At 36.0% G+C, this 27,503-nt stretch overlaps 1 protein-coding gene across 3 annotated transcripts in view; it reads right to left on the bottom strand.

Moving 5' to 3' along the window:
- Nucleotides 1-12,204: 12,204 nt before the first annotated feature.
- The window catches only part of EPHA3 (EPH receptor A3), a 320,902-nt gene continuing 305,603 nt past the window's right edge, over nt 12,205-27,503 (bottom strand). For all 3 annotated transcript variants that reach the window (XM_084802235.1, XM_084802236.1, XM_084802237.1), the window contains 2 exons: nt 20,989-21,144; nt 12,205-14,921 (listed from right to left, as the gene is read on the bottom strand). In XM_084802235.1, coding sequence (XP_084658361.1) covers nt 14,816-14,921; nt 20,989-21,144 — 262 coding nt within the window. In that variant the 3' untranslated portion in view covers nt 12,205-14,815. The remainder of the gene's footprint in view (nt 14,922-20,988; nt 21,145-27,503) is intronic.

Below are 27,503 nucleotides of genomic sequence, written 5' to 3'. Positions count from 1 at the left end.
TTTTATTTTATTTTCATTTTTCTCCTTTATTAATTTATTCTTGTTACATCTCAATGGTTATCCCATCCCTTGTATCCTCCCATTCTTCCCTCCCTCCCATTTTCCCCTTATTCCCCTCCCCTATGACTGTTCCTGAGGGGGATTACCTCCCCCTGAATATGCTCATAGGGTATCAAGTCTCTTCTTGGTAACCTGCTGTCCTTCCTCTGAGTGCCACCAGGTCTCCCCCTCCAGGGGACATGGTCAAAGGTGAGGCACCAGAGTATGTGAGAAAGTCATATCTCACTCTCCACTCTACTGTGGAGAATGTTCTGTCCATTGGCTAGATCTGGGTAGGGGTTCAAGGTTTACCACCTGTATTGTCCTTGGCTGGTGCCTTAGTTTGAGCGGGACCCCTGTGCCCAAATCGGCCTATCATAATGTTCTACTTGTAGGCGAGGATGTGGGTAGTTTATTTTATATATGTGTAATAATATAAATGTATATGTAAAAAGTAAAAAAAATTAATAAAAATATGAGAATGAAGATAATGAAACATTTTTTTATTGCTTGAGAATGTCAAAAATGGTTATAATATATATTTTTTTCAAATCTATCCCTTTGGCTTTCTTCCAAATTTTCTATCCTTTTTGTTCTTTTATGGGGCAGATCCATGTGCCTTAAAAAATATTCACTGACTTTATATAATAATGCCCGTATTTGCACTAGTACAGGACCACAAGAATATGATTATCTTTACAGTCATCATGGAAAAAAAGCTGAAGTTTATTCCTAAGCTGCTATCAATATCTAATAGCTACATAAATAGAAGTGAAACATCAGCAGCCGCTTCTTCATCCATGTCACGTGTTGGCTGGCTTTATTTTGTGCACGCAGTACAGCTACTGTAAGTTCACTTGTGCAATGAAATTGTCGTGTTCAGCAAATGCTAATTCACTATAACTTCCATTATCTCTGGCTTTGTAACCTATTTTTACCCTCTTTCGAGATGTTTTGTGAGCCCTGTGAAAAAGAGCGTGAACACTACAAAATTTCGTATTTTCTGTATATTGCCTTGTTGTGGATCTCTGTATTAATGACCACAAACTTAGACAAAAAAATCTACTCCACACTCCTGCAGCTGTCTCACTCTTGGCAAAGCAGCCAGCAAAACACATTGACAAAAAGGCAAAATTGTCAATATATAGTGTTGATCAAACTGGACAGCTACATGTAGAAGAATGAAATTCAATCCTCATAGCTTTCACTGCCCAAAGCTCAAACTCCAAAAGGTCCAAGGACCTCAAAATAACACCTGGTACCCCAATTAAGACAAATTTGGATTTTTTTTAGCATAGCAATATGCTTTCTGAACAGGATACTTATTGTACAGGCATTAAGATCAATACTTAATAAAAGGGATTTCATGAAGCTCAAAACATTCTCTATATCCTAGGACTCTATCGTTTAAGTCAAGAGGCAGCCTACAGAGTGGAAAAAAAGTCAACTTTGGCAGCTATACATCTATTGGCTAGCTCTCATAGTTTTGAAAGGTTCTATACATGCTAACGGAGAGGAAAAACAATCATCACTCCTGTTTATCTCTGAATGAAATGAGTTACAACCATCACAGGATTGGCAAGACACGCCCACTGCTGCAATAGTGGCATGAACATCAAGGAATTCAGCAACCACTTTTGATTGGAAATTTAGTTTTTCTTCACAAAATGAAGCATTTTCCTGTCCCAATTACAGGGCAAGAACATACGATTAGACAGCTCATAGATTTTAGAGGAGATCCTCCTACGACTATTCTATTAAATAGACTGGTAGAAAGCTGACTGCCTAAGACTGACTGTCACAACAGCACATCAATGCATATTTTAATCATCATTGGAGTAGCTTCTGTTTGCACAAAACTATTTTTAACACAGATACCGTTAACTTGCCAAGGTGAAGAAAATGAGACTGCCCAATGGTGAGTTCTAATTTAGACATCTATATCATGTGCTTTCCTTCCAAGGTTCAGGGATGGGTGCAGAAGAGAAGCCAGAAAAAAAGTATGAGCCAGAGGCAGTGAATGGCTACACAGAAACAATGTCTTCCAGAAATACAGGGCAGCTCCTACATTGTAACTCACAGTGGTTGTGAAAGCACACATAAAGCCCGTGCAAACTCAAACCAGACCTTATTAAGTCATAGAGAGGGGAGGACACAAAATGTCCAGCAACAACATGAGGAACACTTGACAATTGAGAGAGAATCAGTTTTCTTCAAGATGGTAGTAGCTCCTGCAAAGTAGATCATGCCCTAGTGGAAAGCCACACAACCAAAAATATAAAAACAAGACAAATTGATGGAATTGAGAACAAATGACAGCACAAAGTTGGGTAGGCAGGGAGGGCATGGGAGAGAGATGTGGAGGCCTTGGAAGAACAGGGTGAGTATGATCAAAACACACCGTGGACATTTCTCTAAGAACTAATACAAATGAGAGAAAAAGAAAGCAGCAACAATAACAAATATAATATATTAATTCAGGAAAATAGCAAGATATAAAATACAAACAAAAACAATCTATGTGTGAACAATTGAATATTGGAAACTAATGTTAAGAGCGTCATATATATTATTGTTGCTTCAAAGAAACAAAACGAATATACACTATTAGGCTAAAATGTGGACACTAATGAAAAATATCAGTGGATCAATATTGAAAGGTATGCCTTCATATTATACTCAGACTTGAAACCCTAACCCCAACCCTAACCCTAACCTACAAAGATATCAGTTTTATCCAAATTAAGAAAAATATGATTAAATTTCATACTTTAAAAATATTCATATACAGGGGGAGGAAATCCCCCTCAGAAACAGTCATAGGGGAGGGGAATAAGGGGAAAATGGGAGGGAGGGAAGAATGGGAGGATACAAGGGATGGGATAACCATTGAGATGTAACAAGAATAAATTAATAAAAATAAAAAATATTCATGTGCTTTATATTTTTTACTTAACAAACAGTATTTTTACATATAAGATTCTAAGTTTGCCTACATGGGCATTCATGTCCTGTGTAGTCCAAGGGAATTGATTGTTTTTTGTTTGTTTGTTTGTTTGTTTGTTTTTTCCTGAAAGTTCTCACATGTAGAATGAGAGAATCAGGGTTGTGGTTTGGAGGATGATACATTAGCGAATTTATACTAAATTCCTTTTTTGTTCTTATCACTAGGACAAAAAGGATATTGTTTGGTTGGTTGGTTTTTGAAGCAAAGGCAACTATCTGTCTGTCCTTTTGTTTCTATGTGTCTAATAAACAATCATTAATTGACTTCTTCCTGGATACTTATGCCAGTATGTTTTCAAGTGAATACATTTGGAATATAAAATACCTTCTGCTGCAGCAGTTCGTAAGTTTATTTACTTGCTGCAGCAAGTGATAGGCAAGATTGCTTTTAGTTATTCATAAACTACTGAGGCCCTTTGAATGTGGGCTCTCTTTCTTTCAACATGTCCTGTTGCCTATGTAGGCATGACTTGGCCTATTCGTAACTGTGTAAACTGGTGAAACAGAGCATAAAAATGATGACACTCTGGATACTGCTTCTGCAGTGAAAGCCAAGACTTTTGTATCTGACCCAAAACCTCAGATCTTCTGCCAGCAACCCTGGAAGTATGGCAAGCTAACCTGATGGCTTCTGGGTAAAATCTGACTCTTGATATTTTTCTCTCTTCTCCCCTCCCATCTTACACGAGGCCTTTACTTGAAACATACCATTTTGTGAGGAAGCCCAGTCCAGAAAGCACAAACATGTCTGAGTGTCCAGGAGAGCAGCCCAATTATGTCCTTAGGTGATAGCCAAGTAGGATAAACAGGTATGTGGCTGAATGAAATACAATATGGCTTCGTGCCAGAATGAGTTTTCCTGCTGAGAGCCAAGCAAAATGCAGTAGGGACAAGTGTTTTTTTCCCTAAGGGAAGTCTTGACCCATAGAAAATATGATTGATAACTAGCATTTATTTTTCAAAACCATGAAGAGATATTATGAAAGCACAGTAGCTGGACCAGTGACTAACAAAATCAAATGAACCACTTTTATATTTTTTGATCCCATTCACACACACCCTGTCTGAGAAGGGAACATTTTTTCAGCATCTTCAAATCTTATTCCTGACTTGGCACTTACTAATTCCTTGGGTATTAGTAAGTCATAGACTTATTTTTCCCATCATAGCAAGAAATTATATAATTTGATTTGCTGTCATCTATCATAACAGTGCTTTAAAAACATGTGCCATGTAATAAACTAAGAGCCTATTTTATGGTCCAAACCTTGGATAAGTCCATATGATACATTAAATTTGCTGTTAGCAAGTCCTTTCTAAATGTACAAGAGAAAAAGGAGCTGAGTAAAGTGCAATCTTTTGTCATGCAAAGACTCATGACACATGAGTTGACAAAAGTGATTTTACTCATTAGTATTTCAACAACACTGTTTTAACTTATTTAAGTAACTACTAACAACTGATAATGTCTTCTAGCAGTCAATCAACTGAAATACCACCATTATTAGATGAAAATTTCCATTAATAATAGTAACAAATTAGACCCCCATACTCCCATACCCTTAAACTGAACTAATTAAACAAAGATATCATCTTTCTTATAAGATTTTTTTTTAACAACATGAAAATGTTAAAAGAATCTTTTCAGTTCTGTATGCCCATACTAACATTCTAGGTATTAAGACAAGTTTGGAGCTAGTGAGATAGATAAAAGATTAGTGACGTGACTTCCATCCCTGTGATCTGCATGGTAAAAAGAATAAACTGACTCCTGCAAGTTGTTTTCTTCCCTCCACATTTGTGCATGCATGCATGCGTGCACACACACACACACACACACACACACACACACACACACACACACACGTATATATAAATGTGTTTGTTAATTTAAAGTATTACTGTAATTTGATTTAAATAACAAACCTACCAGAAAGTGTTTATAACATACTTAGAAACATTAAATAAAGTGTGTATTAAAGGAGAATGAGCTAGAAGTAAAAATGAGATTGGGCGATTTGAACATTCTCTGATGGAACATATGCAAATGAATTTTGACTAGAGTCTTTTTCAATTTTGGTATGGCTGAGTTGCTGATATGAAATATATATTTATGATATGAAGCATACGTATGGCAGTTGAATTCAGATAGTGTTATCTATAACAATTTGTATTGGATTCATCCCAAGGCTTTAGATTTGCCATGTATGAGAATAAATGGGAACCATATGAAAGTCAGTAAGTTCTTGATAGTACATGACATTCTGTGTTCTCTCATGCTTGATTTCAGCAAACATTCTGAGGTATTTGTCTTCCACCATTGAAGGTGATGGACTTAAAAAATGTAAGTGTTTTTCTTTGGCTTTTGATAAGAATCCCAAACTTAACACACTTCCATAAATCACTGGTGTGGAAATCTGTCAGAAAACAGCTCAACAGCCTTATTTTTCTTTGTGGTATTCAGTGTTTCCAAATTAGATTATTTGTTGCATGTTCCAGGGAGCATGCTTGCCTGAAGTGTTCACCATATGTCAGGCAGATCTCCTACTATTGAAATAAAGTTCACTGAAATGAAGTCAAGGGTAACTGCCTGTTCCTCTAACATGGCAGCAGCAATCAAAGGATTATGCAGGAATTTGTTACTGCTTGAGCTACCCAGTAACATTATAATATTGAAAAGAGGCAAAGTGCTATTGACCAGACCTCAATTCAATGAAGCATTCCATTACTTTCTTTCAGATTTCACTGTCAGCCACATTATTACATGGGTATTAATAAGATAGTAATTTGGAGTAAACATACTGGGATCAATTTTGACTTCCATTCCACTTGCTGTGCAATTGTTTGTGGGCTTCATATGATCAACTAAACTAAGTCTCAATGCACAGATTATCTCTCAAAAAGCTATGATGAGGTTTCAATAATTTAAAAATGATCTTGCATGTGGGAAATACTCAATTGCCTTTAGTTGAACTTATTTAGAAAAATATAGAATGTGTTTCTGTTTCTATTAGATATGTAATATAAATTATTAGGCATCTTATTTTTATTATTATTATTTTAATTGTTTTTAACTTCAGTAGGAAGTAAATTTTTTTCAAAGAGGAAAGATGATAGGCCACCTAGTTTGATTTTAAAAAATGATTTAATTAAGACTTTTCTCTGTCAACATATAAGCAAGATTTCCCAGAGAATTTAAGAGAGAAAATGTCTATAAACTTCTAAAATCTTCATTTTATGGTGTGTTTAACTCTTCCACTTATTTTCCCAAGTTGTATCCATATCCTTTGGGTCAATAGAATGTGAATCCCAGATGTCTCATAAGAGGGTCGTTCCAGCAGGCATGCTGATGTTATTTGTACACAGTAAGAGAGTATAGAGGACCAGAAAAGCTTTGGCATTTTCCTAGTTAAAATTTTATAGCTAAGCTCTGGTTCAAGGATCTACTTAAACGACTTAGCTGCATGCAGAAAAATGAGAGCATTGAGACCAATGAAAGAAGTCCACAAAATTCTATGAAAATGAACCAGTTCTAGCAGAGATCAGAATAACCAATGATCCAAGATATACAACTAAAACATAACAAGCTTTATTGACATGAGGGAAATTGACAGCTTTCCCTATAGAAGAAAAGTCAGGAATATCACTCTTATTATTAAACATTATTTTACTTTAGCAAATCAAAGCAAAATTATGTATTTATGCTTATTAAATATCAGACATACTATAATGAGCAGTATGGGCACACTGGTTCTCAAAGTATGAATTATTTTGAAAATTTTATCTGTGCAGAATGGTCATAGGAAGTAAGGAAAAGGTATTTCAGTTTAAGATGGTTAATGTGTGACAATATGAGGACAGAATATTAATTAATTCTTTTTGGCAGGATGAGAGAAAGTTTCTTCATCCAGAACTGAGGAAATGAGGCCATGACATCTTAATAATCATATATATATATATGGATAACATTAAATTATTAGATATATTGAACATATGGGAAAAAAGAGAAAAAGTAGTATTTTGGTCAAGGAAAATTTCATGTACTAATAATCCATTGTATTTTGTGTGCTAGAAGTACAAAGCACAGGTATAGGCCAATTTCAGCCTATAAATGTGTTCTCTGCCTCATTTGATGTTTATAATATTTTAAATGTATAAATAATTCTCCCTAATTCATATTATGACTTCTCATGAAAAATCAGGAGCTCCACATTAGATTAGCAGTATCTTGAACTTGAGTTGCTTTTAAGGAAGTAAATGTGCCTTTTATGGGTTGCCACAGCCATTGCTTGTTGCATGTGTTTATATATATAGGTTTATATAACCTTGCAGGCTCCTGAGGAATTTAAGTTTGTGAGCCTCCTGAGTCAGAAATAAAAACTTAAACTTCCTAGAGTATGCTAGTCTAGTTGCTTACTGGGGAATATGTTGGGGATATCAGAACTGGAATGGAGGCTCAATTTAGGAGACTCCTTGAGTGACTGGATGGACACATGCAGAAGGATATAACTAGACCTACATCTATCACCTTACATTAAAAAAACACCAAAGAGATAGAACTTAATTAAAACTTAAAACACTGAAAATTGTACAAGATAGTATGGGCAGTACCCTGTAGGATATGGGTATAGGAAATGACTCTCTTATTGGAACTGCATTTGCCCAGGATTTTACCAATGGGAACCCCTAAAATATCAAAGAGTCTACATAGTTAAGATATAATTAACCAGGTCTGAAGAGAAAGCACACAGAATGGAAGAGAATCTTTAATATATGCCAGGAGAATAATATTTAGAATATATAAAAAATTAAAAAAACAAAAGAGTTATAAAACAAAATGACCAATTCAAAAAGAACGAGCTTGGGATTTAATGAGAGAGTCCTGAAAAAGAAGAAATAAAGGTGGCTAAGGAAGGTCTAAATATGTGTTCATCATCTCTATCAACTAGGGGAACACAAATCAAAACAACTTTTAGATTTCTTCTTACCCAAGTCAGCATGGCAAAAAGCAACAAAATAATCCACAGCAAACGCTGGGGAGTATTTTTTTTTTATAAAGAAAAGATACAGAAATATGGCATTTAAAGATGTTTTTAGTATTTTAAAGATTCTTTGATAACAAGACAGGTTAACTCGTGGCAACACCCAGCCTACCTTAAAGAAGTTTATGATCATCTGTGAACCTCCTTAGGGAGATGGCTTCAAATGTGTCAAACAAGTCACTGAGAAAAATGTCCTCATTTCTGCCTCAGACAGATTTCTGCCTAAAATGGGCAAGCTTGAATGCAGGCCCAGTCAACTGCCAAATTCAGTTAAGACAGGGTAAGTAAGTCTTCAATAGTTCCTGCCACACCAATATGTCTGTCAGATATATTGGGCCAGAAGGCTGAAGATGATGCTCCAGTGTTGGATGACTGTTGAGGTAGGAAACTGTCGCAGTCATTTTTTCATTTTTGGAAGCTGCTAACCTGCATTTCCTCAGGTAATTAAGTTTTATTCCTTCTCAGGTCTCTGATGGAAGTGAAGACCAGATAGCTTACTTTTATAACTAACCTTAGTTGTTTAGGGGTTAAGATCCTTTTGGATCTAGATAGATGTTTTAAGTTGATAGAGATAAGATATGATAGATATTGATTTTCATTCAGGATTTTAGACTTACAAAGAAAAGATGTTTTCTTCAAGGTTGCCAAATACAAATAGCCAAAACACTATTCCTGATTGTTTTCTGGTTCTTCTTGTGGTATGTAGTTTACTTTATTTATGTGTAATAATATAAATGTATATGTAAAAATGAACTAAAATAAAAATTGCAAAAAAAGAAAGAAAAAAGAAAAGAATCACATGTTCACTGTTAGTGGGAATACAAACTAATCCAGACATTCTGGAAATCTTTGTGGAGGAACCTCAAAAACTAAAAATGAAATTACCTTATGTCCCAACTATATCACTATTGCATGATTCTTGCACACACACACACACACACACACACACACACACACACACACACACACACACATATATATTGGTCCATTTCTGTTTCTCTCTTCCAATCACTCATATATCCCCTCTTGTTATCTTTAAAATTCATGGTCTCTTATTCTTTAATTGTTGTTGCATATTTACATGTGTGGTGTGGTGTGCTGTGTGTGTGTGTGTGTGTGTGTGTGTGTGTGTGTGCACTCTGCTTAAACCATATAATGTTACCAAGATGTCTATGACCTTAGTGCTGACTACTTTGTAGTGGAAAACCAACTGAGGGATTATCCCTGCGGTAGATCATTTCTACAGATCTCAGCATTTCCCAATCTTCTATAGTATTTGTTTGTATATAGACCCCAAGAGCTTTCCTCCTTCCGTGGCACTCCCTGTGTCTACTTTTCCTTCTTAGTTCGGGGAAAGTGTCATCATTGTCCAGGTCTTGTTTAGACAGCACTGAGATGGAGAAAAGGACACATGCTCTGATGCTCAATCACAAACCTATATCCAAATAGTACTGTTCCCAAAGGAAAAACCAGTCTTCTTCAAGGCAGACTCACTGTGTATACAAACCACAGGACATAGGATAGGGCCCATGCCTAGCAATAGATGGCCAACACAAAATGAACTCAATGCTACTTTTGGAGACTTTTTTTTGTCTTACATTGCTTTGTGCATTAAAAAAAACCTTACTCATCTTTTGCTTGTATAATATGATTTCCAATTTTGTGATTTATGGTGTGTGTGTGTGTGTGTATGTGTTCATGCACTTATTCTATTCTTTCTTTGTTTATTTTTATTTTTCTGTTTTATTTTTTGTTAGCTGTTCTTTTTGTTTTATCCTTTTTTCTTTATATTTGCCTGTCTGTTTTTGTAATAGAGATAAAGAAGGCATGGCATTGGAAGCTTAGGAAGGTGGGGAAGATTTGGGAGGACTGAGGAAGAAAAAACAGTGATCAGAATATACTGTTTAAAACTATTGCCAATAAAATATGAAATAATAATAAATAAAATTACAACTCAGATGATTATAGTAAGACTCAAGATTTCTAATCAATAGTTTACCAAATGAGAAAAATGACCACCCTTCAGTATTTCTATGCACAGATTATTTTCTGCTATCAAATGAGATGGACAAAGTCCTGGTACTGGACTTTTGCTAGTACAGCATTTCACAGGTGTTAGCTACCTGCAAGATAGGGCTGAAAGGAGCTAACATCAGAAAGGTCCGGTGTAAAAAGTCTGTTTATGTACAAAAGCAAACTCTACAGAGAAGGTGAACTGGTAATTTTGAGCTTAAAATTTCTCCTCCATTCAAAGTAGGTAAGGTTTATTCATCAAATTGCTATAAGTGGTTAATGAATGACCTGTAACTTCTGACTTTTGCCTAGCTGTTGGTGACAATGTCAGTGGCACACATGTGTCATGCCTGTACTTGGGAAGCTGAGGTGAGAGGAGTCTACATGTCAGGAAAACTAGTCTATATAGCAACCTCACAGACAAAATCACTTCTAATTTGATTTGTGACCTCTTTCTGATTACACTGTCTTTATAGGTCTCTTAGTTTAATCTGCTTCTATTTGAGTTAAAACTTTTTCATTTTCACTTTCTTAAGTGGATTACAATCGCAAGGAGTCTGTTTTACCTCAAATATCAGGAGTGTCTTATCATATAGTTCGAAATTTAGCTATTTGGCATGTTTTTTATTCTACCCATCTATACTACCCTGGCTACCTTTATGTCAGCCATGTTTTCTATTGGACAAGACTTATCATGAAATGTCTAACTTCTCTAAAGAGTAGGGTTTTTGCAAAATCCCATCACTACCTCCTAGGACAAACACAGGTCTGAGTAATTGGAAATCTGAGTAAAATATACTGTTGGCATAGGTTATTGTGTAATTCAAATACTAATTTATGTATCCCCCATCTCTGCGTGTAAGCCTTGTTCTGAGAATTTCCTGTCTCAATGTTACATAAACTCTTGTTCCCTAATTGTCTCCTCGCATGCCAATAAAGCAGTTTACAGCTAATCACTGAGCAGGGAAAAGAATAAGGCTGGACTTCCTTACAGGAAGGGAAGGAGAAGATAGAGGAGGAAGTAATGGATTCATCCAGGGAGTTTAGCCATGGGAAACGTCCAAGAGGCATCAGAAGAAAGAGCTGGATTAGGCAAAGCTACAAAGTGCAACTATCATTGGGATGTAAACTGGGAGGAAGCCAAATTAGCTCAGAGGGTTAAGAATAGACAAATAACCGGTCATTTATTATGTTATGAATCTTATTTTTAAACAAAAATAAAAGAGTCTTGTTTATTTGTATGATGGTGTGATGGTATGATGTATGAGGTGAAGAAACAAACTAAGAGCTGGGCTTGGTGGTGCACGCCTTTAATCCCAGCAGATCACTGTGAGTTCAAGGCCAGCCTGGTCTACAGTGTGAGTCCAGGACAGCTAAGGCTACACAGAGAAACCCAGTCTCAAAAATAAATAAATAAAAATAAAAATGAAAAAAAGAAACTAAGAGAAACAAAAACAGTTTTATAAATATAACTCTAACAATATTTCTCTACCCATTGTGTCCCAAGTTAAGGCTTTGAGGTGTCCATTCAGACAGTTAAGGAGCAATGATAATTTTCCAGAAATCGTTGTATTGACTGACATGAAAGTTAGCTAGAGTAGGATTTTTAATTTGTAACAACGTACAGTTTCACATTAGCTTTACTGGTAGAAATGCGGGCTGAAGGGAAGAAAACATAACGAGGGACTTGTACTTGATCACATGGTTTGAATTTTTATTCTACATCTGACAAACCTGTTGACTACGGTGAGAGCAAAAGAGTTCTCCATTTCATACACACACACACACACACACACACACACACACACATACACACACACATGCACAAATGGACGCACTTGCCCACATGTTGCGCATGTGCGTGGGTGTGTTTGAAATAGATGCAAAATCAAGATAACTAATATTACTATATTACATTAACTCTCTATGGAGATTGGAATTACAGCTTACTGATAATACATTTGGGACAACAAATGGGTTTTGTTTCATGATGAAGAGGACAAAGAAACTCATTAGCACACTCCCAATGACACAGATGTTTCATTACTTTCCTGTTTAAATTAGCACGTATTTCATACTTAAATAAAACATCAAAGACCACGTCTGTATTCCAATCTGTAAAAAATATTTTCATTATGTTTATTATAAAAATATAAATGTTCCCACTAGAAATCATTTTACATTAGTAAGAGGCCATCTACATGGTGCAACATAAACTGAATGAGCAATGTTTTTAAAAAATGCAAGTTTAAAGTAAACACATACAGCCAATCATGTCATATTTATACATGGCTTGATAGATACTTAGTACAGCGTAGACTGGGTGTGTAGCCAGAAATAAATAATGTCTATAAATCAAATTAAAGATACAAATCATGTAATATGGTACATAAGTTTTCGAGGGAGTGGTCGCCTCATTGTTATGGGAAGGCAATGTAGCTCCTGTACAAAGAGATGGCCATAAACATTCTAGTGCCTCTACTCCCCAGTCCAGAATCGTACACCGTTATGTTTACATATGTACAGGGAAGGGGTTATGCAAAGGAAATCCATAAATGGTTAGATAGGAAAATACTGACAAATGAAGAGCAATATACTGCTTAAACCACCTCTACCTTCAAACATAAAAAAAGAAACTCAGCCAAAATAAATGCGATAGGTCCAACAATTTTAAACATCTACTTATTTTGAAATTCGTTGTTGTTGAGTTTGTCCAGGATATTGCCTAAGAGTGAACACTGTTTCGAGCAAAACTGGTACAGATACTAGATTTGAATTTTGACCTAATATTCCAAAACATAAATTCCTTGATTAGAATCTTTCCCCAGCTGCTTTCAGGAGATACAAGCGAATTTTATGATTAATTTCATTAGCCTTTCCCAAAAAGTCCATGCTCTTATAAGTCTCATACGACTTAATTATAATGAATATTGCCAAAATTTGGGAACAAATTTTACATCTGAAAAAAAAAACCCACACCTAAGCTCTAGTATACTAAACCTACCACAGATGTGCATTAGGGAGCCTTCTTTATGAGTGGCAGCTAGATAGCTTTAGTGTCCCCTCTTGCGTATAGACATACTTGTTGCAGTTTGCTTTAACCATCTTATTTTTTATGGCATGTGCATTTCTTGAAACTATGGAATGGCAATATCAGCGAGAAAAACCAGCATCTAACCAGCGCATATGGACAGCTAGGCACGTCCTTCAGGATTAATGAACGCGCTCAAAATTGGCCTTCAGAGAACAGCGAGTCTACATACCCACAGTGAGACATCTCCTCATCGCCTGCAGATGTGGATTCGTTTGCTAGATGAGTTGCAATTTTAAAAAATGATATGTTTAATAATATGTTTAGAAGGTCAAGGCTTCTAATAATGCACCCAAATCACAATAGGTACATTGAAGTGGAAGACTCAAAGACAGTTATACCTGATATTGATGATGAAAATATGTAATTAATTGACCTACACCCCTGTGATGCAAATGGGTAGCTTAGTTATCATCAGTCTCTACAAAGAGGCTTTCAAGTTTAAGCTAAGATAATAAGAGACTTTTAAAAGTCAGTGATTGTGTGTGTGGGGGGGGGAGGGGTGTGTGTTTGCATTTGTGTGTCATGCATTTACCTATAGGCTGCTGTCAATTAATGTAATCATCTAACTTATTTTAATCTTTCCAATTTTGCAAAGCTAAGGAGCTCTAACAATCTTCCTTCATGAAGAAAGGAATTGATGTCCTCTAAGCACCAGAGTAGGAAAAGTATGACATCTGCTTAAAAATCTATTACATACAAGCCAGTATATTACACTAAATTAGGAGCATACATTTATTGATAAATGGAGAGAGAAAAATGAATGGGATAATTCAGACTGTGAGCGATTTGGTTACTGTATGAACAGGGAAAGAGTTTCATTGTGTTAGTACATATAAGTGGATTGTTCTACAGTTCTAGAAAGGAACACATCATTCTCTGGGTCGAGTCAAACATGTTTCTTACTGCTGACAATTTGAGATAGCATTTGGCACTTGGCTGTAACGAAACCCAAATGAAATCATCAAGGCATAAATATAAAACAATAAAAGCCATCCAAAAGAAAATAAATATGCACTTTCCCCCCAAAATTAAGACATGTTTTTACACAGTATGCTTCAAGAAGGTAACAAGTAAAAATGTATAGCATTTAAAACAACTACAAACTTCATCTCTATATGCTTCAAACAGATAAAAGAGAATACTAAAGTGATAAGGTAGTAAATATGGCCAGATAGTTTGAGGTATAAATGCCTCTCCTTTGCTTGCTTTTAAAGAAACAAAATACCTGTTACAGATTTCTTCTGTGTATAAAAATATCACAAGTCTTTTCTTTTGTGGCCATTCATGACAAATCTGTCAAGTCCATCTTGCTAGTTTACTTGGTGTACCTCCATGGTAGTTTATGATCAATGGCTCTACACTAGTTCTTCCATTTGAGCTGAAGAGTTTTAATTGATCCCATCAATTAACATAAAAAAGCAATTACAAAACAAAATGCACTCACCCACCCATCTGTAAAATGATAGGGGAAAATAAAGAGATTTTAAATTTATTTTTAAGGCATTTGGACTTATAACTGAGTGTCTTATTAAACTTGGAGCTTTCATGAGTGTCTCCATAATTTCCATCTGTCTGCAGAAGAATGCTTCATCTTCCCCATTTCTCAAATCCTTCTAGTACTTTACACCGGAACTGGACCATTCTTAGATTGTGTTTCTAGAGCTTTAATGCTGCTGATGATCTTCTTCTGTGGCCCAACCACGGTAACACCAACTTTTTTCATGTCACTGTAAAACATGGGAGAAAGTAACTGATGACACTCAGAGGAAAGTTTTAATTTTCAAATGAGCACAATCCTATAACTATAATTATATATTCATATATCACCATGCTTGTTACCAGATTTCTACTTTTTAGACACTGATATGTTGTTATGTCCTGATCTCGTGTAAGAATGTAGATGTTGCAGTGGGTAACATATGCTTCTCACAACTTTTGTCAACACACAACGTCACATTATGTCTTTATGTAAAGTTGGAGCCATTTGGAAATATAATTGAAGTGGATATTAAGAAAATAGAGCACTATATAATGATGAATTGTAAATCCAATGTGTGTTTCTTTACATACAGAGAGACAAAGGAAGAAGAAAACATACAAATGTAATAAAAAAAAATCTCAGGATTTACCAGAAGCCAGAAGAATCAAGACTATTTTTTTATTTTATTAATTTATTCAGATTACAACTCAATTGCTAAACCATGACTTATATCCTCCTGTTCCTCTCTCCCTCCCGCTTTCACCCTATTCCCCTCCTCTCAGTCTAAGACCGAGGGGGACCTCCTCCCCCATTATATGGTCATGTGCTATCAAGTCTCATCTTGGTAGCCTGCTTATTCTTTCTTTGAGTGCCACCAGGCCTCCCCACCAAGAGGAGGGGGGCACCAGAGTTCATGTCTAAGTCAGTCCATGCTCTCCATTTAAAAGACATTCCTGAGCAACATCGCCAATGCCTTGATTTCACATCCTTGCCTACAAAATTCAAGAGATTACACCTTGTTATTGAAGCTGACAATGTTGTAGAAATACATGACAGCAGACCAACTAAGCTTTGATTTATTAGCCCAACTGGTAATAGATAATTAGGCACTCTTTTTTTATATATATATCTTTTTGCTATTTTTTTTAATTAGGACCACCTCAAGGGCTGTTTTCACTGTTGTTAGATAAAAGTCTGAGGTGATAGTGTATTTTTTCTTGTATTTATGCCTTATGATATAGATTTTCTGCTTAGCTCCTCTTGGGGCACCATCTCTGGGGCCACAGGGCTATCATATAACTCTGACTATCCTGGGACTGTGTGTGAGCATGTTGGTCAACTGTACACTCCTACCTGTGCCAATGCAGACATTTCATTGAAAACACCGCTAACCACATTAAGAAAGACTAGAGCTCTTTCTTTATCATCTGAATGTTTCAGTCATCACCAGCTCTAGAGCATTCAGTCCTAATCCTCATTAGTTCTCCCCAAATTCATGACCCACAATAGTGGTCTATAGCTGAAACTGTTGTTGCCTTTAAATTCATTTTTGTACACTCATAGATAAATGGAAAATGTATATTTTTACTAAGTATAAAGTAAATTGTGCTCAGAAATTAGTCATTAATATAAATATTGTAAAAAATAAATTAATTTTAAATGAAAAATAGGTAAATCTATGTATTTTATGAATTAATCCTTGTTTACATAATTCTTCGATGTTTCAGGTCCTCACTCAAATATTCCTTTTTATCGAGACCTTCTTAACAACTTCTTTGGGGCATCATTTATTAGAGGCTGTATGCTTACTGTGGAAACAGACATATACACATTTTTAATACAGCACCTAGGAAGGAAAGGCAAATGGATGTCCTTGAGTTCACATCAGCCTGATCTCCTGAAAGAGTTTCAGGACAATGAGCACTACATAGAAAGACCCTGTATTGAGGAAAGAGGAGGAAGGAGAGGAGGAGGAGGAGGACGAAGAGAAAGAAGAGAAGAAGGAAGAGGAGAAGCTACTGAGAGTCTACAAAATAACTTATTTCTCTGCAGGTACTGTCCTCAAATACAATCCTAATTGTAGAAATGCCTTAGACTCCTATGTCAGGAAAGTGATGTAAGCCAAAAGTAGATTTATAACTATGTATAATAAAGAGGATTACATTTGAATTAAGAAATCATAAATAAATTATTCCTTTCAGTTATTCCATGTCTGTTTTTTAAAAATGGATCCTCACTTTCTTAACTTCTTTGTATTCTCTGAACCATCCTGCCATGTGCAGATTCTGAAAACCAACTTCTACAGTCTTGATAGCATGCCTTGTGTGCTCGTGTCATTTTGATCATCCTATCCAAAAGAGAAGCAGAAAGATTCAAGGCTAAAGCACAGGTCCATATCAGGACCAGGGGTTGATACATCACCTCCAACTGATACACAAATGGGTGAGTTGCAGCACTTTGGAAATGGCACTTAAAGCCATAGGATAGTGACCTGTAACAACTGCTCTCTTCAGTGTTCATTATACCAGTGTAATCCCCTCCTGTCTCCACCATTTCTGTCCTTTTGCCCATACCTCTGCTCCCCTTCTTTATCTCTAGAACCCCTATAAATCTACCCTGTGCTGTACAATAACATTTTTAATAATGTTTGTTAAAAGTATGTTCTTGGCTTCATGTGAAAATTTGGGGGCTTGAGTAGCTTTCATTTTTGTAAAATCCCTACATTTTCTGAAATAAATTAAAATACATTTGAGAGGAAACGTCTGGTGATCTTTCCATGGGGCTTGATCGACTGAGCAAGAAAACAGAAAGAAATCCAACATCCTACCCAGGGGTCTGCCAATTGTAGGAGAATTTCTAGGGTTATTTGGTTAAGTAGATCATTTCTGAATTGAGAGTGGGTGGTACAAAAAAAAAAAAAATAAGGGCTGAAGCAACCAAGTTCAAAAGATAAAACATGAGGGCAAAAGGAAACTTAAAATGTTAAGTTAAGGGTCTTATAGCATTTGGGGTGAAAATGTTGTCATAAATAAATTAAAATGAATTAAAGACAGTAGACATGGGCACCCTACCGTGTATGTGTTTGTGCATGCATGTGTGCATGCATGAGTGCATGTGTGTGTGTGTGTGTGTGTGTGTGCATGTGTGTATGTATGTATGTGTGTACATATGTCTCTGTGCTCTGCTTTGATGTGAATCTGGTTTTAGAACTAAGGTCTTAGGTTTATGCTTATATGACATTCCTTAATGGACAGAGCCAATTCCCTAACCAAGAATATACTGTCTCCCTCCCTCCCTCCACGCCCTCTCTCTTTCCCCTAACTTTTCTCTCCTTCTCCCTTCCTTCCTTTCTTTTTAAACTTCTATAATTGTATAACAATATAAACCAGAAGTATGCATAAGTATAGGATATGGTAACTCAGGACAGAAACATTATTATGTCAATCAATTCTGACCCTACATTGTACCTAATAAAGGGGAAACAAAGCATTTTAGGGAGTAGAGGACAAAAACATCTAGTTGAATGAGAATGTCCCCCTTAAGCTCATAGATTTGAATCCTTGGATCCCACTTAGTGGGACAGTTTGAGAAGAATTAAGATGGCTTTTTTGAGGAGGTGTGTCAATGGGATAAGCTTGGGGTTTTAATAGCTCAGGTCATTCCTAGTTATCTTGCTTTCTCTGCCTCTAACTTATGAACCATCTACTGCTCTAGCGCCATGCTACCTGCCATGATCGTCCAGGACTAACCCTCTGAAACTGTAAGCAAGGTCCCAACTAAATGCTATCTTCTGTAAGTTGTTTAGGTCATGTGGTCTCTTCCCTACAACAAGGACTAAGACACCCTCAGAATCTAAAGAACAAATATGAAGGAGTGAAGACTCTCAGAAAAGGGAGGTTGCTTACTGAATGCATATTTACTGATTATTCAAATATAAGTTACACTGAAAAGAAGTATTCTACCAGCCAAATAGTTTATTGTTCACTACTGTAATGTTGACTCAAACAAAAGACTCAATTTTAATGAAAAAAAAGATGCTTTTGGCTCAACTGTTTTGAACAAATGCCTTTCTAAAGCCATTCACAGCTTCTAAAATCTACCTGTATTTATATTACAAAGTAGCAGCTAATCTTATTAAGTGTCTTCTGCTTCTTATATTTCAATATAGGTTGTTATTATGCATCATGAAAAAAATAAGTGTTTGCCTAACTTTGCCTTTGAAAATCTAACAACTGTGTAGGAGCTTTCAACTTTGTGGCTGTCCTTTGCCATGCCCTTATGTTCTGAAGCAGGTGTCTTGTATGTCACAAACCTAACTGTTTACGCTACTAAAATAAGAATGTATAAAAATGTTCAAAGGAAAAAAGTTTGAACTCTCGAATGTACCCTGTAACTATGTCTGTTCAAAACAGCAACCTCAGAAACTCAGTGTACCGTTGACAGGATAAGAAATCCATTCCGTAAACATCACCTTCCACTTTAAACAGGACTGCAGGGATGTTTTAGATGGGCCAGAGTAAGTTTACTTTCTGAGGACACATTATTCGCCCCAATAGCAATAAACACTTTCATGGGACCTTTTTTGATCTCCAATGTCTCTGAACACAACACTATAATACAAATTATACAAATTATTTCTTGTGTACTTATGCATGTATTAATTACACTGTGTGCTCTCCTTTTGACGATCTAATATTGGCTCCTCAGAGTTAAATTGTTGAAATGACTGTCAGGGTAGCATTCAAAGTGTTTGTCTATGCGGTACCTTTTATATACCTCAATTGGAGAGGGTAAGTCTTAAAGGAGCCTTAAATGACTACCAGCTACATTCCACAAAGTGACGTTGAAAGAGAAAATGACTGACACAGGAGTTTGGTCAGCATGGAGAATATCTGTCCAATGCAAGCATCTTTCTTTCAGACAATCTCAAACCTTATATTTGGATGCAGGCCTCTAGAACCAAGGGAATGTTCTTCCACTCTACTTCCTTTGAACAGAATTGGAAAGTAATGATAATCATGTGGCTATTGAGGTCCTGATGTCCAAATGAAAATGAATCGTTTCTTATATCTCTGATAGTTAAGAGAGTTGTCCCATGCTCAGCTATGTGTTAGCATGGCAGAGTTGAAATGCTTGTGTTTGTGTGTTTGCCTGTGTGTGTATGTGTGATCAGGAAACAGAAGAATTGATATTGTTTAGAACATGAGGAAAAAGACCCAGTCACAACAGCAAGTGAAGCAAACTGAACCTCATTTGCGGAAATAAAGAACGTGACCACTTGTTCTTTGCTCTACTTTCTAATCATCATAAGTTGAGGGTAAGAAAGAAAACTTTCTATTTTCACTGCAATCACTTGGCTATTTCTTATTTTTTCATTTTTATGGACAGGGCTTCACATGGGCCAGACTTGTCTCAAACTGTCTGTGCAGAGAAGGATGATTTTGAACTTCTGATTCCCTGTCTCCTCTCTGTTAGCATTAGCACCTCCATACCCAGTACATATGGCTCTGGGGACTAAATACACTCTACCAACTGAACCCTATAGCTAGCTTTCACTTGGTTCTCTTTAAAACACTTTTCATTTAATCACAGAGTTTCTCAAGTTAGAAGATTCTTCTTAGAGTGACCCTTAAGAATTTCAGCATGAAATATTTGGTTATTATTAATATTTAATGTGGAAAATTATGAGTTAAGACTAACAACCCGATACATATTATATTTTCCCTTACTATGAGTCTTGTATAGAAAACAGAACTAGCCTATTTAAAGCTTACAGGGAACTTCACTTTTCTGATTGGTTTTCTTCACAGAGTAAACATCTAATAATACATGATGGCAGAATTTAGATAGATTACAGATATACAGTAGTTGTGAAAACTGCTTTTGGATTTTGACATGTTCTCTCTCTAGTAAATCATTCATTCACTGCTCAACTTTCCGTATCCGCAGATATGAAACTTTAGTAAAAAATATAACAGGAAGTAACATACAAAGGAATACACATTACACCTTGCAATGTTTTCTATTAGGAGGTTGTGTTTATTCATTTAACAAGGACATACTGCTATCTAGGAAGACACTATGCTGCAGGCCTTTTATGAGAAGGAAGACAGTTCAACACATGTCAATATGTGTGTGGTCCAAAGGACTTCAGGGCTCTGTTCTGTTGTTATTGTGGACATTACTTTAAGAAGTAATTATAACCCACAAATCTTAAACAGATATAATCAGATGTCTATAACCCATTAATGTAAAACAGATATGATCAGGACACAGTCCACAATCCTCTGTTTCCTTCCCAATATGCCACTTACTCTATAGAGATCTTGGCGATGGTGTCACAGGAGCTGTACTCCACGCCTGTGAAGATTTCCTTACAGTGGGCTGTCCGGACGCCATTAAGCCAATCACCAGTTGTGTGGAACGTAGAGATGTCAACATTGCTTTGGTCCAGAAGAAGGTTTGATGGCCTACAAGAAAAGAAAACAACCGAAGGAGAGAAATCAGAAGTGATTGGAGTGGCCAAGTGTCAAAATTTGACACCACCTTCAGCGGGAACTTGGAGACTGCATGTGGTGTTCCTGTTTACTCGAGGAATTGATCGGCCATGAATTCTTCATCTGTTCAAGCTGGCTCCTTGGAAGGACATGGTGATCATCTTGCCTAAGTGCTACCTCCTGTGCCCTTCATTGCTTTAAATCATCAATACTTTGCCAGCAAAATATATAAAAACACCACACATATCCTTTTTTAAACTGAACAATTTAAGTCATTAACAAGGTGGTATGATTTGGATACAGTTATAGCAGGCATGACACGTGACACAGTAAACACTTTCTTTTCTGCTTTACTAATAGACTCTGTTTCAATATTAAATCCTTTACAAAGGGAGTTTGTTTGTAGAAATTGTATAGATTTGGTGGGTAAAGGTTATTTTCAAATAGAAGGCACACTTAACAGCAAGACTTGAAGTCAGCACATATTTTTATAACACTACCAATGCCATTTAAAAAGTAGAAATTACAAAAAGAATGGGAAATAGAAGATGAATAATAATACATGAAAGTATTCCTTATTGAATAACACCAAATGGATATGACACACACATGTGTGTATGTGCATATATGTATGTTCAGAGACAAAGAGGCAGATGGTAGCTTATATTGACAGCATTTATCTGCATTGTTTCAAAATTCTTTATGGTTGGTTTATGAAATCATGATTCTGTTTGCACATCTAGGAACCTAGGTCAGATTTGTTGAAGCAAAGGTCCAAAAATGAATTGAAGGAAATGGAGGGCATTATATTTCTCTCCCTAAAGGAATTAAAATAAGCAAGTTCTGAGTAAACTTTCTTAGTGTGGGTGTGATTTTGTTTGGTTGGTTTTCATCCCTCTTAGCTCTTAGTAACTCTTTTTTAACTGCACTTTGAATAATAAGAACGGGAAAATTGACGCCTCTCTTCTTTTTATGAGGAAACTTAAAAACAATGCAGTTACGAAGGCCTTATTTGTGGGTTAAATTTAAAATTTATGAATACTTACATTGTTCCAGGCCCTATGCTAAGCTCATTACACAGACATCAAGCCTTAACCTTTACAACATCAGTTAGGCACAGATGGTGTATGCTTTATAATAGATGCAGAAGCCAACACTAACAGAAATTAAGTTACAATTTTGGTTCCCTGAGGCAAAAGAGACAGAGCAGAGATTTAGACACAGCTTGTACTGGAGGGGATGCTCTTCCCTGCTAGTTACACCATTTGGGCAAAATGTGTTTAAATCATCTTTCTTTCTTTCTTTCTTTCTTTCTTTCTTTCTTTCTTTCTTTCTTTCTTTTCTAAATATATTTGTGATCATAGGATGTGTCCTGTGCCCTATACATGCTATGAAGGGTGAGGGAGGAATCCATATACTATATTTGTGGCCTGTAGAGTTTTCTGTTTGGCTCATCTGTAAAATGGGATTTATGTGATGTACATAATGTAGATGATCCATAGATGACTCATAAATGCATAGGTTATTTAGAGCAATGTTGCCTCATAACTGGAGAGGAATGCTATTTTTCTAACATGGTTGCAAACTCTATGAAGCTTGTTTACTTTTTTTTTTTTTTTGAGACAGGGTTTCTCTGTGTAACCCTGGCTGTCCTGGACTCACTATGTGCAACAGGCTGGCCTCAAACTCACAGAGATCCTCATGCCTTTGTCTCCAGAGTGCTGGAATTAAAGGTGTGTGCCACCATGGCCCAGCTGCTTGTCTCCATTTTTAAAACTTCAGAAATGAAGGTTTAGTACACTTAAAGTTTAATGAAATAGTTGGATTGGCATGATATTGTTTACTACTGTGTTGAGTGGCTGTACATTTAGTCATATGTGGTACTGTCTATACAGTGGAGCAATAGTCCTGTAAAGCAGCTCTTATTAGAGATCTCATTAGAATAGTCAGTCACTTTCACAAGCTCATTATGAGGTCCCAGGGAACACTCGTAAGTGGATGTGCTAGTCTGCCTAATGCTGTTGCTGTTCTCATTACTGAACAGAGTGTTGTTTATAGTAAAACTGTATATACCATAATCTAATTTTCATAATTATGACTATGCATTTTGATTATTTAACATCATCAGAGCTAATGTTCAAAATATTTCATCTTTTGTGAAGTTGGCATTGGATTTAATCTTTATCTCATAAGATATTTTAATGTATTTTAAAGATCCCTTGGACAAATGGTATAGGTCAGTGTAGAACATATTCTGGGCTTTCTAGATTTATTCTGTAGCATGAAATATCCAGTATCATGAGTTCTTTTTTTTTAATAACAGTTTTTGTTATTTCTACCCTTTTAAAAGCTTGTCTAAAATAAATACATAATTTGACTGTTAAAATTCAACATTTAAAAATATGGGAACTGAGCTTGGAAATTCAAAGAACTCCAAGGTAACTGAAGAATAATTAACATGTTTTAATTTGTATTTTTGAAGTGAATTTATCTGTGGTTGTATATAGTAAACTCTTATTAAGTAACTGAGGGTATTCAAGGATGCAGATGCTCTGCAGCTCTACACTTTCTCATTTATGAAAGCAACCACTGGGTATCATGTAGGCCTTGTAAAGAAACATTCTTCTGTAAATAAGAAAATGACTCTGAGGAGAATTTGGAAATGAGACAACTCTGCATCTCAAAGGTACTTTTAATTGGGAAGTTTCATGTACTACTGTTTATGGGTGCCATCATTCCTTAACACACAAAAGATATGCAAAGTGTAAGGTTTTTCTTAAAATTATTTTATTATATTTATTCCCTCCCCCCCTCTCTCTCTCATTCTCTGTATGTGTGTGTTTGTATGTGTGAATATTATGTTGTAGATGTTTGCACCACAATGCACATGTGGACAATGGAGACCATTGTAGGATAGCTGGTTTCTATCCACCTTAATGTAGGTAATGGTAATTAAACTCAGTTCATCACTACTAGCCCTAAGCTCCTTTACCTGCTGAGCCACCATACTGGTCCAGAGCTAAAGATTTTAAGGAAAAAGTATTTTAGAGCCTACCCTAGACATAGGTATTCAGAGCATATGAGAAACTGATAAATTTATATACAATTTTTTCATTATTTCTATGGATACATTAAAATCATCTGGTTAAAACTTCCAAATTTAAAACTAATTTAAGGAAAAGAAGGCAACATTACATTTCAGTCTGTCTCTATTTTTGTCGATAGACAGTGCAGCCAAACAATGGCTTTTTTTTTTTTTTGGACAAGTCACCTTTCCTGTATATAAAGTACACAGAAAAACATAAAACCAGGTATGAGAAATCTGTATAAGAAAAATGAAGTGAGGCTGAGATACAGGACAATCAGATATGAAAGTGCCCTTGGATGGGAGAGATGTAAAAATACCCACAGATGTGAACACACACAGACCGGACAGCTTCTACGTCTCCAGTAGCTGTTGCCCAGAATTCATGTCGACTCCCAGTTTCGTGAATAGTAATACTTTTTTTTTTATTTATGGGTTTGTGGGTATGAAGAATCAAACCCCAGGCCACTTATTCAGGATATTTATGAAGTGTGCCTAATAGCAAAAGGGGAAACATTTTCTTCTCAGCTCAGGAAGGTTTGTATTTTTAAACTCAACACTTTGGACAGACTCAACAAGAAGTTGGAGAAAATGAGTCTAAACAAATTGAAATAGAACAGGACGTGTGGATTAGGGATTAGAGTGACCCCAGCTGAGTTTTTCTGTTTATGACTTGGATCAAAGTACAACCAAGGGAAAAAAAAAAAAGAAGAAGAAGAAGAAGAAGGCGGCGGCGGGGGTGGGGGTGGGGGGGGGGCCTGGGGGGCTGGGGGAGGGGTGGGGGCTGGGACCTAATTTTAATGCCGGTGACCTTAGAATAACCAGCTCTGCAAAGTATCATTTTTCCACTTCCAGGATTTCTCTAGGGATTTCAAATAACAATTGGTTCCTTTCCTCCTCAGAGAGGACATCTGGAGAGTTTATCAATGGGTAGGAATTTGTCTCTTACTGTGAAGAGCCTGTGATGTCTCTCCGTGCTCACCAAGGGAATTGGCTTTCTGAGCAGCTGCAGGCAACAGGTTTTTTTTTTTTTTTTTTTTTTTTTTTTGACCCAGCCCCAGACATTGGGTCTGAAGGGGAAATTTATAGGCAGGGTGATGTGCACCGTGAGCTCACACTTTTACTAGACAAATTAGATAGGTTTCAATCCATGCAGCTGTAAACGATGTCCTACAGAGTTCCACCTGATCTTTTACAGCTTTTCATAAATCAGTGCCTACTGGCCGCAGACCGCAGTCATTAAAAAGAAATCATGGAAATTACATGTTTGCTCAGGGGAAGCAAAAAATAACTTTCCTCCCCTGCTTGCTCCCTCCTTGTATTTGGGTTTGTGAATTATTCTTTTATGGGCTTTTATACCCTTGCATTAAAGAGGTACACATATTTTCTTCCCATCAACTTGTATTTTAGCTGCCAGTGCTTACATACCAATTAGCACCAGGGAGAGGGGAACAAATGCCAGCTAACAACTACCAAGCCCGCTAATATCTCTTAATAATCAGCTTATTTCAATACTGCCCTAGATTCTTTAAGAAAGTTATTCTTTTCCTGCATTTGCTTTATAAGTAGCTCTATTTTCATGCTTCAAAAGTATGGGTAATATGTATTTCTTGAACCAGTAAGTGCCATGACATCTAGGAGAGATCAGTAACATTAGAAATGCATGCTGTAACATATTTAAATTTTATTTTACTTATTGGGAATAGTTTAATGGAATGTTAAGTCATTTCTTAAAGCCAAAATATTAATACCATTTTCTTTTATCATTTTCAGTGTCTTTCGTAATTTAGCTTTTAAGTTTCAATATGCTGCCTGTTAACTATATTGCAGAAACAATGCCATACTTATGTACTGAATGTGGATCAATACTAACCTTGATCCTTGTATCCCTAAAATTAAAAGTCCAGATGCCATTAAATATATTAAAATATATTTATATATAATATATTGAACAAATAGAAATATTTACATTTGTAATGAAAAATAAGTGAATATTCATATTCATTGAAAATTATATGTAGTTAAATATTTCTTTTTAAATGATTAATTACTAAGAAAACATTACTTTGACTTTAAGATTTTTAATGGGAAAGAAAAATCACCTGGGTATGCGGCATATTTGTTTCCCTGTAAAATGTTCTTTATAATATTTGTCATAGAGCAAAATATGTCAGTTTAGAATTTGCGGTCAAAGTCATTTTGAGGACTGTGGCAGAACTGGGTTTTTGTTATAGGCTTTATCATGATGTACAATTTGTCAAAACATCACATACTTGAAAAATATTGTTTTATGTACTCAAACATTAAGAGATTTTTTTAAAACAGCATTTGCTTACAGCCATTAACAAAATAAATGAGTAGTTGTTGGCTTTTGCTTGTATTTCTGCTGTAAATTCATTAACATGATATGCCCATAGTGAGCAGTGCAATAAAAGGCAGTCTTTACAATGATTCCAATGAACTCTATGTGACTGGGCCTTCAGGACCTCATTATACACAGATTAATTAGAATATTTAAGTCTTTATGCTGCAAAAGTGCTTACTTTCCCTCTGCAACTTTAGTCTAATTATTTTAATGCATTTCAAAATTCTTTATGTCAAGGACTTAGATTCCATGAATCACTTACAATATTGTTAAAAATGTAGCATCAAAGACTGGGAAGGGTCCTCAGCAAATAAACCACTCCCTCAATGGCTCTCAACCTGAGGGTCTCCACCCCGATGGAGTAGACTGACTTTTGTACAGTGGTCACATACCAGATATGTTTTGTGTATCAGATATTCACATTATGGTTCATAACAGCAACATTACAGTTATGAAGTAACAGCAAAATAATTTTATAGTCACAGTATTAGGAAGGTGAGAGCCACTGAAAGCTTGTATATTAAAAAGCCAAGATGGCCGACATGACCTGCCTTTCATGCCAGTACGGATCCTTCTGTAACCATCTTCTATGGCTTTTACATCACAAGCATTTTAAGAATGATATCTCCGAGTCTTAAAGAAAAGGAGAGGGCTTCGTACCTCCCTACCATAGATCCACATTCTAACTGTGTTTTTCTTCTAAATTTCTCAGTGGCATGGTTTTACATTTTCTGCCATCAACTGGCTATCAAAAGGCCTTCTATAATTTCAGATTTGTCCCTCTAAAACAGTGTTTTCAACTTTCCTAATGCTGTGACACTTTAATATGGTTCCTTATGTTGTGCTGATCTCAGCCATGAAATTGTTTCATTGCTATTTCAT

Source organism: Acomys minous, assembly GCF_964271855.1.
Source record: "Acomys minous genome assembly, chromosome: 11".
NCBI classification, from domain to species: domain Eukaryota; kingdom Metazoa; phylum Chordata; class Mammalia; order Rodentia; family Muridae; genus Acomys; species Acomys minous.
The sequence above is the reverse complement of the archived record's forward strand: the minus strand, read 5'-3'. Positions and strand labels throughout refer to the sequence as shown.